The 16,819-nt window shown below is 42.7% G+C and overlaps 1 protein-coding gene across 2 annotated transcripts; it reads right to left on the bottom strand.

Annotated features, from left to right (window-relative positions):
• Positions 1-7,345: 7,345 nt before the first annotated feature.
• gpatch2 (G patch domain containing 2) lies at positions 7,346-16,437 on the bottom strand. 2 transcript variants are annotated; one of them, XM_070849296.1, is made up of 10 exons: positions 16,290-16,437; positions 15,276-15,519; positions 14,257-14,804; positions 13,724-13,788; positions 13,405-13,602; positions 12,323-12,443; positions 11,823-11,862; positions 11,578-11,642; positions 11,281-11,369; positions 7,346-9,199 (listed from the first exon to the last, which is right to left on the bottom strand). In XM_070849296.1, exons 1-10 carry the CDS (start codon positions 16,337-16,339, stop codon positions 9,030-9,032), a joined length of 1,590 nt encoding a protein of 529 aa, XP_070705397.1. In that variant the 5' UTR covers positions 16,340-16,437; the 3' UTR covers positions 7,346-9,029. The 2 variants fall into 2 exon arrangements, with proteins under 2 accessions (XP_070705397.1, XP_070705395.1); XM_070849294.1 differs by having other exon boundaries at positions 14,254-14,804.
• Between the last annotated feature and the right edge of the window lie 382 nt (positions 16,438-16,819).

The raw sequence follows: 16,819 nt of genomic DNA on the forward strand, positions 1-16,819 counted from the left end.
CAGTAAATATAACCTTTATAAAATACTAGCTGATTAGCTGAATTAGCAATAAATCCACCGATGAATATTACCATTTCTCCAGCGAGCGTGAGTGAGACCTCTGGGTTAGATAAGCCTCGTGTTGTGACTCCATCCCAATCCACTTAAAAGACTGATCCACACGTGAGTTCATGTAAAAAAAAATCCCACTTTATACAGACACAAAAACACCCAGTTGTCTGTTAATGTACAATCACAAGAACATCCAGTTCACTGCTAAAGTTTTTAATCAATTCAAGACCGACAAATCCCACCCTGGGCTTTCAAAGGAACAGCATATGGGCAAATGTTTTATCAAGTTCTCCTGTCCAACTTTGAGGTTAAACACAGAAAAAGTCTCTGAAAATGCACCTTGTGTTTCGTAGCACATGGTGATAGAAAAACAAGAATATTTCCAGCCCGTGAAATGAAATGATACAGTAGCATCAAAAATGCACAGAGGTCAAAGGGAGTTTGGTAATTGCAAATCTCAAAATTTCTTGTCAGTCTCTGCCTGCCCCTTCCCCTCCTTTTCGTCGACTTGACGCTGTGCTCGTGCTCTGAGCTGACCCCCGCCGAACCAATATCCACAGGAATGAAATCACCTGCACTAATCTGTTGCTCAGATAAAGGCCAGACAGCAGACTGCATGGAGTGGGCCTTATCTCATTATACACCACATGAAACAGCTCGCCATCAGAAATACACACTGCATTAAAGCAGCCACGCACACACACAGACGCAACATGTGCAAACAAACACATGAACGCAAGCAAATGCGAGCACAAAAGAAAGAGTACATATAAAAACCCGTAAGAGATAAAGAGAGTGTGACTTCTAATGGTAGATAATTTTATCTCAACCATAAAATACAAAAAGCCAGACACTGAGTGCTACTATCGTATCAAATCTCCTAAAGTTAATGTATCACATAAAACATTATCTACACTGAGAAATTATCTTTTATAAACCATTTAGGAAACTGAATGTTGACGTTGAGGCAAAGTGGCTCTTATCTCTCAGTGGCTTTTAGTTTGGCAGCTGCCATCAATGGATTCCTTATTTGCTCAAACAGTTTTTTCACATATTCATACAGAAGTCAGGTACAGGCTGAAATTAAAACAGAGATTAATAGTTTTATCTATAGTTGATATTTTCCTTGGCACCAGCTGGGCGGTTGTGAGACGCACCACAACAATAGTAAGGCACACTTGAGTCAAGCCAAGGTGGCGTCAAGTGAAGCACTTGAACACTCCTGAGATGTTTATTTTTTCTGATAATTTGCTTATTACTGTGTAGTACAAAAGGTTTTTGTTTCGCTTTGCAGCCGCTCTCTGTCTCAGCTTGATGTGGTTTGAGGTATATAAATACAAAGGTCACAGACTGACAAGAAGTCGAACTTATTAAAATTAATATGTTAGTTGAACAGTTATCATCCAACAGGTACAGAATACATTTAGATTAGGGCTGAATAAAGTATTATCTACATGTCAAATAATCATAATAATCATAATTCTGGAAAAAATTATTTCCTTCGGGAGAGCTAGACCAATAAACGGCAGACACATTGGAATTGATGTATGAGTCAAGTAACAAAAACTTGCAGATGCGTTTGAGATCATTTAAAAACAGTGTTACTTTTAAATAGTTTGTCCACCAAAGGAAACCATTTAATTCACTTTTAAATTGCATAATCTCTCATTCAGTACATATTGCGGTCACAATACTTAAAAAATATATAATGACTGGATAGATGGTTATCAAAAGTGACCTGTTATTTTATCAAAATTAATATTTTATTATTTTATTATGTATCATATCATAATCTGTATCAGCCTATGAAGAAGTTATGGAGTAACCGAAACCTCCTGCTGGATGTCAAACATGTATTTAGTTGAAAAAAGAAAAAGGGGAAAAGGGGGCAGCTTGTACAGATGAAATAAAAACCTGATTTAGAAACAAACAAAAATGACAAACCCACAGAAGACAAGTAAACTGAACAAGTAGGAAGAAAATGAGGAAAATGCAGAAATGACAGCACATGAAACTGAACACGCCCGGCTGCAGTTAAACATCAACAAATATTTTTACACTGCTGAGGCAGAACTGAAGACTGAGGTTCAATAGCTGCTCCGGAGGGACGCTGCCTGTAACAGAGCACCCAGCTGCCAGCTATTGACCCCACACACCAGATGCATCTCGTTTTCTCTGAAGAAAAAGAAAAGTCCGAGTGAAGCAGACACCCTCACACGTGTGTGTGTGTGTGTGTGTGTGTGTGTGTGTGTGTGTGTGTGTGTGTGTGTGTGTGTGTGTGTGTGTGTGTGTGTGTGTGTGTGTGTGTGTGTGTGCACCCCTTTCTCCTCATCCCTAAACTCAAAGCCACAAAATTTCAGCCTCCAGGGACAGCTGTCCGATTGACTTCCAGAACTGGACAGTCACTCTGCAACTCCAACCCCCACCACACACACACACACAAACACACACACACACACACACACACTAGCATCAGCCCTCAGATCTAGTGAGTGTAATCTGCTTAGTTTATGCCTGACTCACAGCCATCCATCAATTAATGAGACAGAGGGAGAGACTATTGACACTGTGTGCAAACACCATTGTCTCACTGCACCGACACACTACCTCTCAGACACTTAAATGGGCTACAAAAGGAGGGGTGAAGAGGGAAGTAAAAAGAGGAGAAGGGGATCAGGAAGAAAGGGGAGGAGAAAAAAAACATGAGAGAAATTGGGAGTGAAATATGATATAGAAATGGAAGGAAACAGCTTTGTTCTATTTGCATGCATTACAGGTTGGTGTCTTTAAATAGAAGAAGGGAAATGATACATAAAATGATGGACTGACTGACAGATGAGCACTTGGAATAGGATCATTGTATTGATCTCTAGCACCCTGTACCGGGATCAGAGGTCTCACACACAGAGACGCACACACGTCCATGCCAGAAAGCCTCTGGGAGAAGCTTAAAGCAACGTAACCACAGAAATGTCACTTAGAGCTGCTGCGACCTGCTGCTGCTCTCCTCGGAGGGTCAATGGTCTCCAAATGGTGTTCACTTATCTGGGGATGGTCCCACTGTGGAGGAGGTGAGGCAGTGCTGGGACACATATATGCACAGGAAGGATTTCATCAGGTCTAATTTAGACTAATCATTTTAGGAATATTTGAGATTACACAGAAAAACTGTAAAATTGCAGGCTAATACAATTGGTTTACATTCCTTGATGACTTGGCTGGATTGCCCCCTAGTGGACAGATTTCTTTGATATTCACAGCAGCTTTTATCAATGCAGGATATTGCCCTGAACTGACAATAAGCTTGTTAAGATGCTTTTACTGTAAAAACTCATGTACTCTTTCCCTTGTAAGTCAAACTGCTGGAAAAGGAGATCTTGTATGTCAATGGGACCTTCCCGGGCAAATAAATAAAATAAGATAAAATAAAATAAAAGCTGTAATTTAAAAGTCTAGTGGATCTCTAATCTGACAGCAGTTCACCCTGATTATGGAGCGTGCTCATACTCGAGTACATTTCATGGTCCCCCCCCCCCTGCTGTCTTCTGGCAGGTGCTCATCTGGAGCTTCTTTGAGTGATTATGTAACCAAGCCTCTCCTAACAACATAATGTGGATTACCACAGCATAGCCCCTCCATAATATCAACAATCCCTATTGGATTAACTGGTGAACTTCTGGTCTCAAACTCACATTAACCTCAGTTCACACAGCTCAAGTCTCTCAAGTGTGTTTTCAAACAGGAAGCAACAAAATGAGGGACATCTCTTGTGTGCGTGCCCTTGAGCCTAGTTTCCAGGTCTTGGTGGTACAGAGGTTGTTTGTGGTCCAGGTCCAGTCAGTGCTTGGTGCCACATGAGGGAGTTGTTCAACACCTGCTCCAATCCATATTTTTCAAATATGTGTTTGGGGTTTTTTGCACTATGTTGTCGTTCTGGTTCTTGATAATGTAACATTGCAATTGTTTCAACTCTATACATACGGAAATGTTCTTATCTAAAGGAAAGGATAGGGAACATCATATATTGTATAGAATTTAAAGCCGCTTGAGGCACATTTATGATTGCAGTGGTGGAGGGCAGCTAAATATGGTATAGCATAGTATAGTATATACTCAGGTACTGTACTTTTTTGAGAAGCTTGTACTTACTCCATTACATTTCAGAGGGAAATGTTGCACTTTTAAATTACTCCACTAATCATATCTGGCAGCTGCAGATATTACTTTGCTTATGAAGATGTTACATACAAAACATGTAATAAAATAAAAAGTCATGTATTGTTTAGCAGGTATAATATTCTATATGTTCACCATCTTTGTTGAGCATGTTAGCATGCTAACATTTGCTAATTGACACAGCATTTGTTTTATTTGTGCGGCAAAATGAATCATTCCACGACCCTCAGAATTATCTTGTAAAACCACTGACCAAATCTACCAACTGTATATGAAATAATACAAATCAGCAACCAGATCCAGCAGTAAAATGCTGCTTACACATGCAGAACAAACTACTGCTACTTCAAATCTGTACTTTTAGCTTTAATACTTCTGCACTAAGATTGTGAATGCAGGACTTTTACCTGTACTGGAGTATTTTTATGTTGTGGTACTTTTACTTCCTCTACCACTGGTGATTTGGGATTTTGATCTTTATGAATAAAACTTCATTTGAACAAATGTCGTTCACACACGTTTTTTCACAAGATCCCCCTTTTCACACACACACACACACACACACACACACACACACACACACACACACACACACACACACCTGGTTCCCAGACCCAACAGTGCGGGCCCAACACACAGAATCGTGGGAGTCAGCACCACCGACCGACTGCTGATGTCAGGAACTATTATACACACTTTCACATCACCGCACACACACACAGTCTATCTCATCATATCACTTTTATCTCCACAGGTGGCAAATTTAGGCCTCTGGCTCAGTGTCAGCATGTCTACAATAAACAAATCAACACAGACACTAAAAGAGCTATCCTGTCATGTTAGTTTAAAGAAAAAGACTACCACAGCTTTCTACATCCACCTTCCAGCTTTCTTTCTTTCTTTCTCCCCGTCCACCCAGAGCCACCCCTCGAATGTGGCCTAACACATTGTGTCAGCAGCTCCACAGGTGAGCCAGTCTCAGCTTACGACACCATCTCACACCACGGAGAGCTGCTGCCGATAATCGTCTGTCTTTCTCTGGTTCCTTCACCTCTTTTGTTCTAATCCTTTACGCTTTCCTTCCTGTCTATGACTCCCTCCTGTCCTTCCTCATCTGATCACACAGATGCACCCAGAGGCACTGCTGGGATTTCCTTGCTCTCGGGCAAAATGTGACTCGGGGGCCCGTTGCCTCAGGACTCCGTCCTCCCACCCCCCACCCTCCTCCAGGCTTCGGGCTCTTCTTGGAGTAACCCCACAGCCAGTTAGCCTGTTCAGCACAGCCCAGTGATTCCTGGCCACGCCAAGGTACACCAGTCAAAATGTAATTTTCTGCAAGATTACACATGATAATGACTCGCTTTGGAGGGTCGCCATAAATGATGACTTCCAATTATAGATGCATAACTATCGATCTGTCAACAGAGACAGTGGCAGAGAGGAGAGGAGGGACAGAGCTGTAGAGATGTACAGTAATGTTATGTTTACTGACATCTTCCTTGATGACACACACACACACACACACAGTGGCCACTGCTGCGGAAACACTGAATAGCTGAACAATTGCTGAACTGCTTACAAAGTACCACATAGGCTGAAAAGCAGGTATTGATGGGAGCCAATAAAAAGCTTCAGAGATGAGTTCACCTGGGAGCAGAGTAGACCTTCACCTGCTCGCTCACACACACACACACACACACACACACCCGCTGTATATATTGTACACATCCCATTCAAACACCACACTGGACTGTTTCTAAGCAGACAAGGAACAAAAAAAAAACACATTGGTCCATTTGATGCGATTAAAAGAAGCCTGCGTCTACTTGCTCCCATTTGCTCGTCTTGCTGCTTTTGCTCAGTACTCACTGTCAGGTTCATCCACTGGCTGGGATGGCTGGTCCTCCGCTCTACAGCTGCAGTCAGTCAGTCAGTCAGTCTCAAGGACAAACACTCCAGCTCTCCTCGCCTCCGGTCTCCGTAGCTCAGCGATGCAGCAGCTCTCTCACACACACACACACACACACACACACACACACACAGGCACACTTCCAACACACACAAATACATAAACACACACACTCCTCTCTCTCTCTCTCCTCTCACTCTGATCCAGTGCTGAGTTTACCTACCTACCTGCCTAGCTCGCTCACAGGGGAGTCCTGAGAGAGTGTGTGAGATGGAAAGTGTGTCTAAGAGAAAGGGTGGTGAGGGAGGGGGGACAGATTGTTGGGGGGGTGGGTGGGGTGGAGGACACAGCCAGCGTTCCCTTATATGCAGAGGGAGGTGGCGAGTGGAGGGAAGGCTAGAGGACACACAGCGCTCCTGTATTCCCATAGATACAGAGGAGGGATTTCTATTGCAGCCTTGCAAAGCTGGGAGAGGAAAAGAGGGGGGGGGGGGGGGGGGGGGGGGGACAGGGAGCATCATATTTCAGTGATGTTGAGTCAGCATGAGAATGCGATGCATGTGTTGATAGAGTTGGAAATATTTAGAGGGCATGTTTGTAGGGGGAGTTATGGATTAAAGCTCTGGTCAGTCAAATGGGCTGCGAGTGTGTTTATGCAGGGGCCGTCTAGGAAACATCGACACTAGAAAGTTCTCCTGGTTGGAGCTCAGTCAGAGGATGACGGGCTCTGAGAGTGATGCACAGCCATGAACCGGCTTCATTTACACTGGACATCATATATATTTCAACAGGTTTGATTTTACAGTCAGATTTCAGCTTGATCAGTGAGCACAGGCTGGGAAAAACTCATTTCAAACAATAACAAAACGTCTCTGTTAGCAGATGTAAGAGCCCATGACGTCTTTTCAAAAACTTAGTAGCCATGTGTCAAAATTTTTCCCGCCCCCAATTATTGTTGCGGCCAATGTAATTGGCTGATTTTCTTATAACAAGTTTATCAATATTGGTGTAAATGTTGCAGAATATAAGAAAAGACATGTAAGGTTACTTAGAATGAGCCTTAATTTCTTAGACTGTCCGTCCTAGACAGTCACTGTTCATTTTTAAAATGTAAAATATACCACTCAACACATTTCTTTAAAAAAAAAAAAAAAAAATTTGATTTAAAGGAGTAGTTCAACATTTTTAAAATAAGCTTGTTCGTGTTCCTCCCAGCAGTCAGAAGAGTAGATTGATAACAGTCTGTAGCTGGATAATAACTACTACATTGTTTGGGCAGTCTCTGAGTTTAATACTTGTTTCTGTCACTGACAGCTCATCTCACACTTCTCTGAGCAGGCCTGCTGGGGTAAAAGACCATCCATCTGGTGCTCAATGGTCGCAACAACACAGTAAAGGAAACAAATATTGTTACAGTACAACTTCCTGCTCATTTTTTAAAACCATATCTTCCCCTAGATTATTTCATTCTCCCTCTACCTGCACTTAAAATCATTCTAAATCTGTATTCAGAACAGTGGATGGGTACAGGCAAGCTATATTACCAAACAGCCTAAATAAACACAAGAAACAATATCACAATCGTGTCAATGAAAATGGGCCTAAAACTAATTTGAATGCAATTAAACGTTCTATAACACTTCTTACTGAAGCTGAAGTCCCTGCACATCCACAGTGTTTTAACGTAATGAGTCTGATTAGACCACAGACTGCTCTTGAAGTCTTGCCAAATTCATTAAGTGAAAACTTGTGTCAAGCAGGGATACAAGGACCTTTATATGTATTAATATGACAGCAACATTCCTTCATTTTTTCTTTGAAATTAGCTAATTCTGTTAATATGCATTTCACTGGGATTTCCAAACCTGTATAGAGACATCGAAATGCTTTTAATCTGACAATCATGTGGCCGTTTCGTCATATACTCTATGTAAAGTCGCTGAGCATGGCTGTGACTACATAATGCAGTACAAACAGTTATGGGGATAAAATACCTAAAACAAACGGGCTAAAATAGGACAGTCAAGCGAGTCGTTGGCGAGACTTTACCTCGCGTGTCCAAACGTGTGTTTTCTTTGCAAACATCAGCAGAACCTGCAGCAGCTGCACGTGCATGCGTGGTGGTGCTAAATGAAGGGAAAACTGTGGTTTGTATCTTTTTTTTGTGTTTGTGTTAGATAAAAACATCCTGATGACATGACTTCTTCCATGAAATGAAAAATAAAATGGATGGGCAAAGCATCCAGATATTCCAACACACATCCCTACAGTGTACCCTAACATGAATCATGAGGTATGGTCGACTAATAGAGTCTTTGATTCCAAAATTCTTGTGCAATATCAGAAAAAAAACATTTCTCATTAAACTCGCTAACCATTACGGCTGACTGAAAACAAACCACACTTTCATCGTCATTGGCGCACTTGGTTAATGGTCGACATTACCCCCGTTTTCTTGCCCGTGGGAACGGTGTCTGAGGTAACAGGGCTGAGGCAGCATGCCAGCTTAACACACTAACAATGAGGCATCAGTGTCATTTATTTTCTCCAACATGGAGTTTCTTTAGAGGACATGTTTGCAAGAAGTTTTTTTTTTTTTTTTTTATTACTCCAGCTCAGTTTCAGTCATTCGCTTTCATGTGTCAGTCTCTCCAACAGTCTGTGTGGCTTCTTGCAGTTTCCCCAATATGGGAAGGTTTCTCTCTCATCACAGACTCTGTTGGTAGGACAGGCCTCATTCCTTCCCTTCTTATGATTAACACGCCTGGATTATTCTGGACATTTTTATTTGCTGTTCATCGCCCAGAGCAGCATTTCATCTCACTCACTCCTCACAGCTCTTGGGGCGTCTCATCCCGGCTTGGTTCAGGTTCAGGATCCAGAGACGAGGTGCTCAGTTGAAGCCTAGACCTGTGCCTTTGGGTCTCTGTGTGGCGCGGATGGGCTCGGTGATGCCCCTGCCGTCTGGACCCAGGCCCATCCCCGGGCTCCAGCCCATGCTCTGCAACATGCGGCTCCCCATGTTTGTGTCAGGGATGGGAGCAGCGCTCTCCCCAACCACTCCTGAAAAAAAAAAAAAAAAAGGTTGAAAGACTTGGTTGTCAGTGTACATATCTACAATATGTACGAGTACAAAATTGGCAAGAACTCGCAAGAGACAGCCACAAAGTGCTTTTTCCCCCTTGCAGTTAAACGTCTTTTTTTTTTTCTTTACAATTCAATTATGTTATGATCAAACTTAGAATATTCGTTGACAGCACAAGTATAGAGACAAATGTGCCAAGAACAACCAATTCCAAAAACTGTCTCTCAGAACGGATGTTGGTTTGTGTTCAGTGAAGTCATTTAATCACATTTACAAAGGCTGCTAGAAAAGTGGCTCATATACTATACTCATAGACTGGATGCTCATTGGCAGCTATAAAGGAGGTCTGAAAAGCAGCACTTAAATTCTAAGTCCAAACTTAACAAATGCATATACGTACAACATGAACCATGCCATGAAAATAGCATATACCAATAATACTCATAGGAGGATTACAGGGGACAAAAACTGTTTTAAGAGACTTCTTCAGCTCGTTGCACAAAACAAGCAATTAAAAAAGACATAATCTTTAACTCCAGGAACTTGTGATGGCACATTTTTTGTTAACAGATTAATTGATCGTGAGAATAACAATTTTGTTGCAGGTGTAATCACTGTGTTTGTAGTTTAGCAATATCTAAGTTAAAATGCTTAATCTCATCTCAGTCCTGTGTGAATCTGTCTACCGTCTGGTCCGGTCTTGACAAAAACGTCTGTAAAACGTGTACGACACGAGGTTCTCCTCCAGTGACATCATCACCCCAATAAAATTGTTTAGGTGCATCTACGTAATGTAATCATGGGATCAACTTAGCCACATCTCCAGTCGTGTAGCACAAAACACTCTGTCCTTTCCTGTCCAGTCGTTGGACCCATTACAGACCTATTACGGACCGATTTCCCTTTTTAATCCAGTCTTTATTTGAATGCTGCACAGGGCAAAGCCGCCCGCTCATTAACACACATGATTGTTCAGTCCCAGGTGGGTTTGAGCCAAATTGCCAGGATGTGAAATTGGCAAGCCCCTGCCGCCACCCTGCCGTTAGGTCAGCACCTACTGTTCCTAAGCACAGCACCTGTGTCTGGGGCAAAAGTCAAATCCGCTTGGTATTTTCAACGCATCACTGACTGTGTCACTGTGGACAATAAAAATTCAGGAATCTAGAAGAAATATATTAAATATTCATGTGGTGCCCATGTTTTATGTACTTTCTTTTTAACTGTATAGTTTTGCCTTTTTAATAATAATAAAATAATAATAATAATAATAATTATAACACCACCAACAACAACTTGGATTTATATAGCGCCTTTCAAGACACTCTCTCTGCTCTCTTCCTGATATTTTCACATACCCGTACTCATTTTTATGTTGGATCAGGGGATTAATGGAGAAAAGGAGCTCATAAGCATGTAGACAATCAACGGACAAACTGCTTCTTCCTAAGTCCTTTGCTGCTCCTCCATTGTGCTCATTATTCTAGCTTTAAGGTGTAAATTATGATCAGAAATGGCTTCAGACGCAATTATAACATAATGGGAGTTTAACCTAACATCATTAGGCTTTGCTACCTTGCCCTTCCTCCTCCTGACGCATCAACTGGCCCAGTGGTAAGGAGAGTGGTTGGGGGAGAGGGGGAGGGGGTGTACACAAGTGTTACTGGCTAAGAGCTAATCCAGTATCTCTGCTCTGACAGCCCAACTAGCCAGCTGACTCTTGTCCAACAAAGCTTAGGGAGGAAAGGGGGTTAAGAGCTAAAGCAGGGTTTAATAATGAAAGAGGGAGCGGTATGAAGGATGAGGGACTCCCTTCTCTCAATTAATTCTCGTAAAAATGTGTAGTGAAAAGCCACACTTTTCATCCCAGTCCCTTGTGTTTACATCGGTGTATGTGCGAGACAGAAGGCAATGAAGAAAGCAGGCTGGTGAGCATACTGAGCTCAAACAAGAGGGGGGAGGAAAACAAGTGAGAAAGTGAGAGCCAAAAATACAATAAAAGGGGCAGTTGGCAAAAAGTGCCAGATGGTGTGTGAGGTGTAGCTAGGTGTGCATCCAATACCTGAGGGGGCGGTGGAACCGAGGGGGGCTGCTTTTCGCCTCCGCTTGACATCCCCTGTACATAGAGAGCCGAGGTGCCCGCTGGTCTGTCTGCAAAACCAGCCAAGCAAGACAAAAATATGTGATTAAAAAAAAGTTTTGTCTCAAATAACACAGCGCAGAGTCTTTTTACTCATTTGAAAAATATCATTAAACACTGGGAAACCGATGCAGCAGAGACAAAAGCAGGTGCTAAAGGAAATTAATCTGAGCTCTGGTCATAAATCACTGGTGTTTTAAAGGAAACTGTTGCTCTTACCTGCTGGCTGTTTTTACTGAACAGCTTCTCCGATGCCCTCTGTCTGACCGCGGGTCCCAGTGCAACTGAAGTGGCAGTGAGGGGAAAAACAAAAACTAATGTTCCAGCAGTTGGCAAGTAATCCTTGCAATAACACAACGCTTGTGTGTTTTACATCAACCACACTGGGTTTTGTTTAATAGACTGAAATCTAGCCTTTGCATTGCCTTTTCAACCCATTTGAAAGAAAAAGAAACCTGGCTCACCTGTCCGTGTTCTCTCCTCGAGCCTGAGCTAAACCAGGGCCTGTTGGAGATTAAACAGTGTTATTCAAGCCCTTAAATGCCCATAAAGGCAGTGTTCAAGAGACAGAGAAGAGAAACCAAGCTAGTATTTATTATCATTTCTTGTCGTTAGTGAGCCGTTTTCCCTTTTACAGAAACCCTTTGGACTGAAGTTACAGTTTAATACTTTTAATTGATTAGTTTGCACTCAACTATAAACTGGGACAAATGTTGAGCCAGTAATATGACAATAAAGAAATCAATATCATTACAAGGTGGACTGAGTGACTCCCTGCCCTTCTTTTTATTAGGTATCTGTTTTATCTAATCCTGCCGTCTGCTAACCAAATCTGTCAACATAACGTGCTAGAAGAGCAGATTAAAAAGACAATTTATGAACAGGAAGAATAATGAAATACACACAACAAATAGAACACAGAACAGTCAGATGTCATATCAATTTATAATAGCTGGGGACTCACTCGTGTGAGTCCTGGCTTTGTCTGCCCAGTCTGTCGTTGAAGCCTTGGCTGGAGCTGCTTTGCAGCCCTGCCTCAGACGCCTGCTGGTTTCCATGGAGACGGCTCAGTCTGGCCTGAAACCCTAACAAACATAGTAGGACAAGGTTGGACAGCATGAAAAGTCAGGACATGATAGTCAAAAAGATAAGACTAGTTAGATCTGACAAGCTGACATTGGTATAATAGCAAGCTTATATTTCTATTGTTCCCATAACAACATAATAGAAGCAAAACAGAGCATACAATAATAATTATATGAAAAGTTTATATACATCAATGAACAAGGATGTCAAAAAGAAAGACTCATACTAGAGAGAGGAAACTAAGAAAGCAAAATAAGAAAAAAAGAAGTGTATAAAGCAAACATATCTAAAGTTACCACAGTTGCAGGATTAATATTGTTGATCAATATTGTCAATATTGTTCTGATGTTACAGAAAGACAGCTTAAAATTAATGAGAGGCAAAGAATTAAAAATTAAAAACAAATAAAAGTGTCAAACCTCGAAAAGATCCAATTAAAACTCAAGCATTTTCAAGGATTTCCAGAACTGGTGCGAACCCTGAGTGCACCCTCTGGTGCACAATATGTTGAGACAAAGATTGAATTTAGTGTGTGATGTACTAGGATATTTATGCAAGTTTTACATACTATATTTTATTTGATATATTTCATTTTGTCTATTTAGTGGTGATCGCTAAAGCCATAGGTATGAGATTTTAGTCACTATATTTACCAAACAACAACACTTCATGGCAACACTGCTGAGCGTTTCCCTCAGTTCTGTCTGTGTGAAGTGTTTGCCTCCTAGTGGTCAGGAGTGAGATTGCAACAACACGGTAAAGTGTAAGTGACCACTGATGGTGACAGGTTTTCAATGTAGCAGGTCCCCAGTACCCACATGTGGTCATTAAGATGGGTTCCCGCCAGGGGTTTGTGTTATTTGACAAGCTGAAGCCTTAAATAGGGCATCAGTGTGTGACTGAACATTTCCAATGGCCCCCAAACCATTATCATTACATAAAAAAAAAATTCCAGCCTACCTCTCTGTGCTCCCGGGCTCATGAGAGGGAAGGACCCAGTGAGGATGCTGTTGAAGACTGGGTCAGCAAGGTCTAGCTCCTCCGACCCCGTGTCCCTCTCCCACCATGGAACCACTCCTGCTATTCCACACGCGCCTCCTGGTCCTGAGCCAGAGCCGGGCTCACCCTCATAGAACCAGTCGCTCTGCTCATCATCGGCTGGAGGAGAGAGGCAGAGGCAGAGTGTGTGACCCCAGATTCACAAGCACTGCTACAGACGTGTTCATTGTGTAATAATGTATTATGTTGTAATAATTTACAACATAATATGCATGTGTACCTTGCCTCCCCTCATCATTGGTGTAGAGGCCTCCGTCACTGCTGTTACTGACACTGCTGGTGTCACTGAAAACAAAGAGTGAAAGTGGAAACAAAAAAAATAAATTTAAGGACTTTTCATGCAAGAAAATTGTAGGGTATTACTGAAGTGTTTTGTTACTAGTTCAAGATACCCGAGCTTTGGTAACGAAGCCATAATGATTTTTATCAAAATGTTAAATGTTGTCTAAACACAAGCAGATGTAAAAAATGACATGTAAATTTAGACCTGGAGCTGATGAAACATCCAGTAAATAAGATGGTGAAACTGACCAAACTGTCTACGCCAGCTTCTGGTATTTGACCATTTTCGGTGCAACAGACTAGCAAAACAAAAAGTGTTGTTTGATACGCAGCCCTACACAGAAGAGAGTTTTTCCTTACCTTTTGGCCTACAGTGTCACACACACTCATAAACAAGAGTTAAACAAGAGCAGTTACAGAACACAACACAACACACATGAAAAAGGTCAAAAAAGTCAAAACACTAACCACCTGTCACTCATGTCCTCATCTGAGCCCTTCTGCTCCTCCAACTCCATCTTGTCCTTGGACCCTTCTGTTGGGGAAGAGATGGGGTCCTCACTCTCCACCACCACCCCTTCATCTGTAGCCTCCATCCCCAGCCTGTGTGTGGCCAGTTTCCTCTTCTTCACCCTGTTCTTCCCTCCCCCTGGCCCTACCAGTCCAACTCCACAGAGCTCCATGGCACCCCGGCCCTCACCCGCACCCAGTCGATGTGGCCTGCCACCGACACGGGCTTTTGGCACAGGTGGGGGTCCTAGCATGGTTGAGGAGGGGGGTTCTGGCTCTACAGGTGGATCTACGGCCATACGTTTGACCTTACGTCTCCGTCTGAGGCTGCGAGTTCCCTCTGCAGACCCCAGGACACCCAAGTCGTCGGGCCAAAGTGGCCGCTTACTCCGTCCTGCATCAGCTGTAAGGAGGGTGCGCCGTTTGGGGCCAAGTTGTTCATCCGAATCGCTGTTGTCACGGGCGTGGCTGTTGGCAGCAGAGACACCCCCCGCACTGCCACGGTAGTCCTGCAACGAATGCAAGAGTGGTAAATACCAAAGCATGACTCTGAAGCTAAATTAAGAAACTTGGATGAACTTGAAGAAGTTAACAATTAGGCAGACACAAAATGTATTTAATATTGACACATTTTAGCAGGATGACACTGAAAATGTATTATGGCCAAGACACTTAACAGACAACAACTGCCACTTAAATTGCAAATAATCTGCACTAATTGGGCAATTCTAATCTCATGTGGAGACCCGTAGATTACAGTTAAAGGATTAGACCAGATTAAGGTTTCGCTGCTCATGCAACAGTGTAGAATATCTATTAACATTAAGGAAGCACGCTGTGATATGTCTGAATCACTGCCCCCATCATTTGTTTTGGATGTCAAGTGATGCACAAGGGCCCTTTAAATTGCTTTGTGGACAAGTTGAGTTGGCCCTGAGTGAAGAGCTCTGTGTGTAATCACCGATCGCCCCCCAGCTCACCTTGTGTTCTTCCACACTGGACTCCGAACCCTCACTGAGGTGGCCTGTCTCCCAAGGCGGGTGTGGGTTGTCTGAGCGCCTTTTTCTGCCCCTCCGCTTCCGAGCCTGCCTCTTCAGCAGACAGCCCACGGCCAGTGCGTGGTCTCCCCCGTCACCAAAACCACCACGGGCCGCTTGCTCAGAGCTCTCCTCCAGTGCTGACACCAGGTCATGGACCAGCTCGTCCATCGTCCGGCGAAAGTGCCTGAGATGGAGGAAGCCAAGGTAAACCAGTTAACACTCACCATTTAACATTGGCGCTGAGAGCAGTATGTGCAGGACAGACATGAGTGATATTGAGGTACTTGTTGGCATAGTGGGCTGTAAAACTGAGTATGTAAGCTTGATTTATGAACTTACAGTGACACATAACAGACCTAATTCCAAGTGCCGTACTGTTAACTAGCTAGATTAGCTCGAGACTGTCAGGCGAGCTGCATTAATGTTAGACGCGTAGAAACTCACATTAGCCAGATAAAGGCTCACATATAACATATTATTCGTCCCTTTCTATCGAGTAAAGTTGGATGCAGCACCCGATGAGCTCGCTGTGAAGCTAATACTTACGTTAATGAATCTTCAGGTGTCTATTTTAAGAGCCCGAGATGTCGTTTGCAAACTCCTCTGAAATTGAAATTAGTATCGAAATTGCTCTGCTTTGGTTAGCTTAGCCGGCGGTTGTTGTTAGCTCCAGGAGCTAGCATAACGTTGTCTTGCCAGTTAGCTAAATAAATGACAAATGTCACTAAAGATAATTAACTACCACGAAGAGCCTGGAATCGTAGCTTCAAACTATGGTAATTTTAAACCCGTCGCCTGAATATTATAACCAAAAAGCCCTTAGATATTCAGATTAGCTTTCATGCTAGACAGTTAGCATGGCTAGCTACAGCTAGCTCTCTAGCCGGCTGTTTCACGAGAGTGGAGTGGACGTGAACAATATGTTACGTCTCAGTGATTTCAAAGACCACCTACCAGCCGGTTCCCGCTTTGCCGATGGTTTTTAGATTAGCTGCACGGAACATTAAAGCCGCCAAATGCCAGGTACCTTCAGCCAGAAACAACGGACACACATTGACACAGCACAAACACCATCCTGACACAAAAGCTAACGATCAGCTAGCTGTAGATCAATATGCGACAAGAGGAGGACACCGTGAAGGCAGCAGGAGCTACTATGCTGCCTTCAGGTGCTGCAGGAAATTAGAAAAGCATAGTCAAATAGTCTATAACAATCGTGCATTTCGATATTTCTCTGCCTAATGTTGTGGTTGTTGTGCAGTGATATGTGCATATGATGTAAATATTTCCTTTCTTCCAACACTAGGTACCACACTACCAATCCTCAGTCTGTAATTGGTTTACTTAACCTCAACTTAACTGAGCAAAAGAGGGTCCATAAAAGTTAGTATATGGACCTTGAGCTTTTGTGTTCTTCTGGTTTTGTTTTTTGTTTTTTTCAAATTAACCAGCAAATTATGAGCTGACCTTAATGAAAACGTGTG

The sequence above is a fragment of the Pempheris klunzingeri genome, chromosome 18, assembly GCF_042242105.1.
Source record: "Pempheris klunzingeri isolate RE-2024b chromosome 18, fPemKlu1.hap1, whole genome shotgun sequence".
Taxonomy (NCBI): Eukaryota; Metazoa; Chordata; class Actinopteri; order Acropomatiformes; family Pempheridae; genus Pempheris; species Pempheris klunzingeri.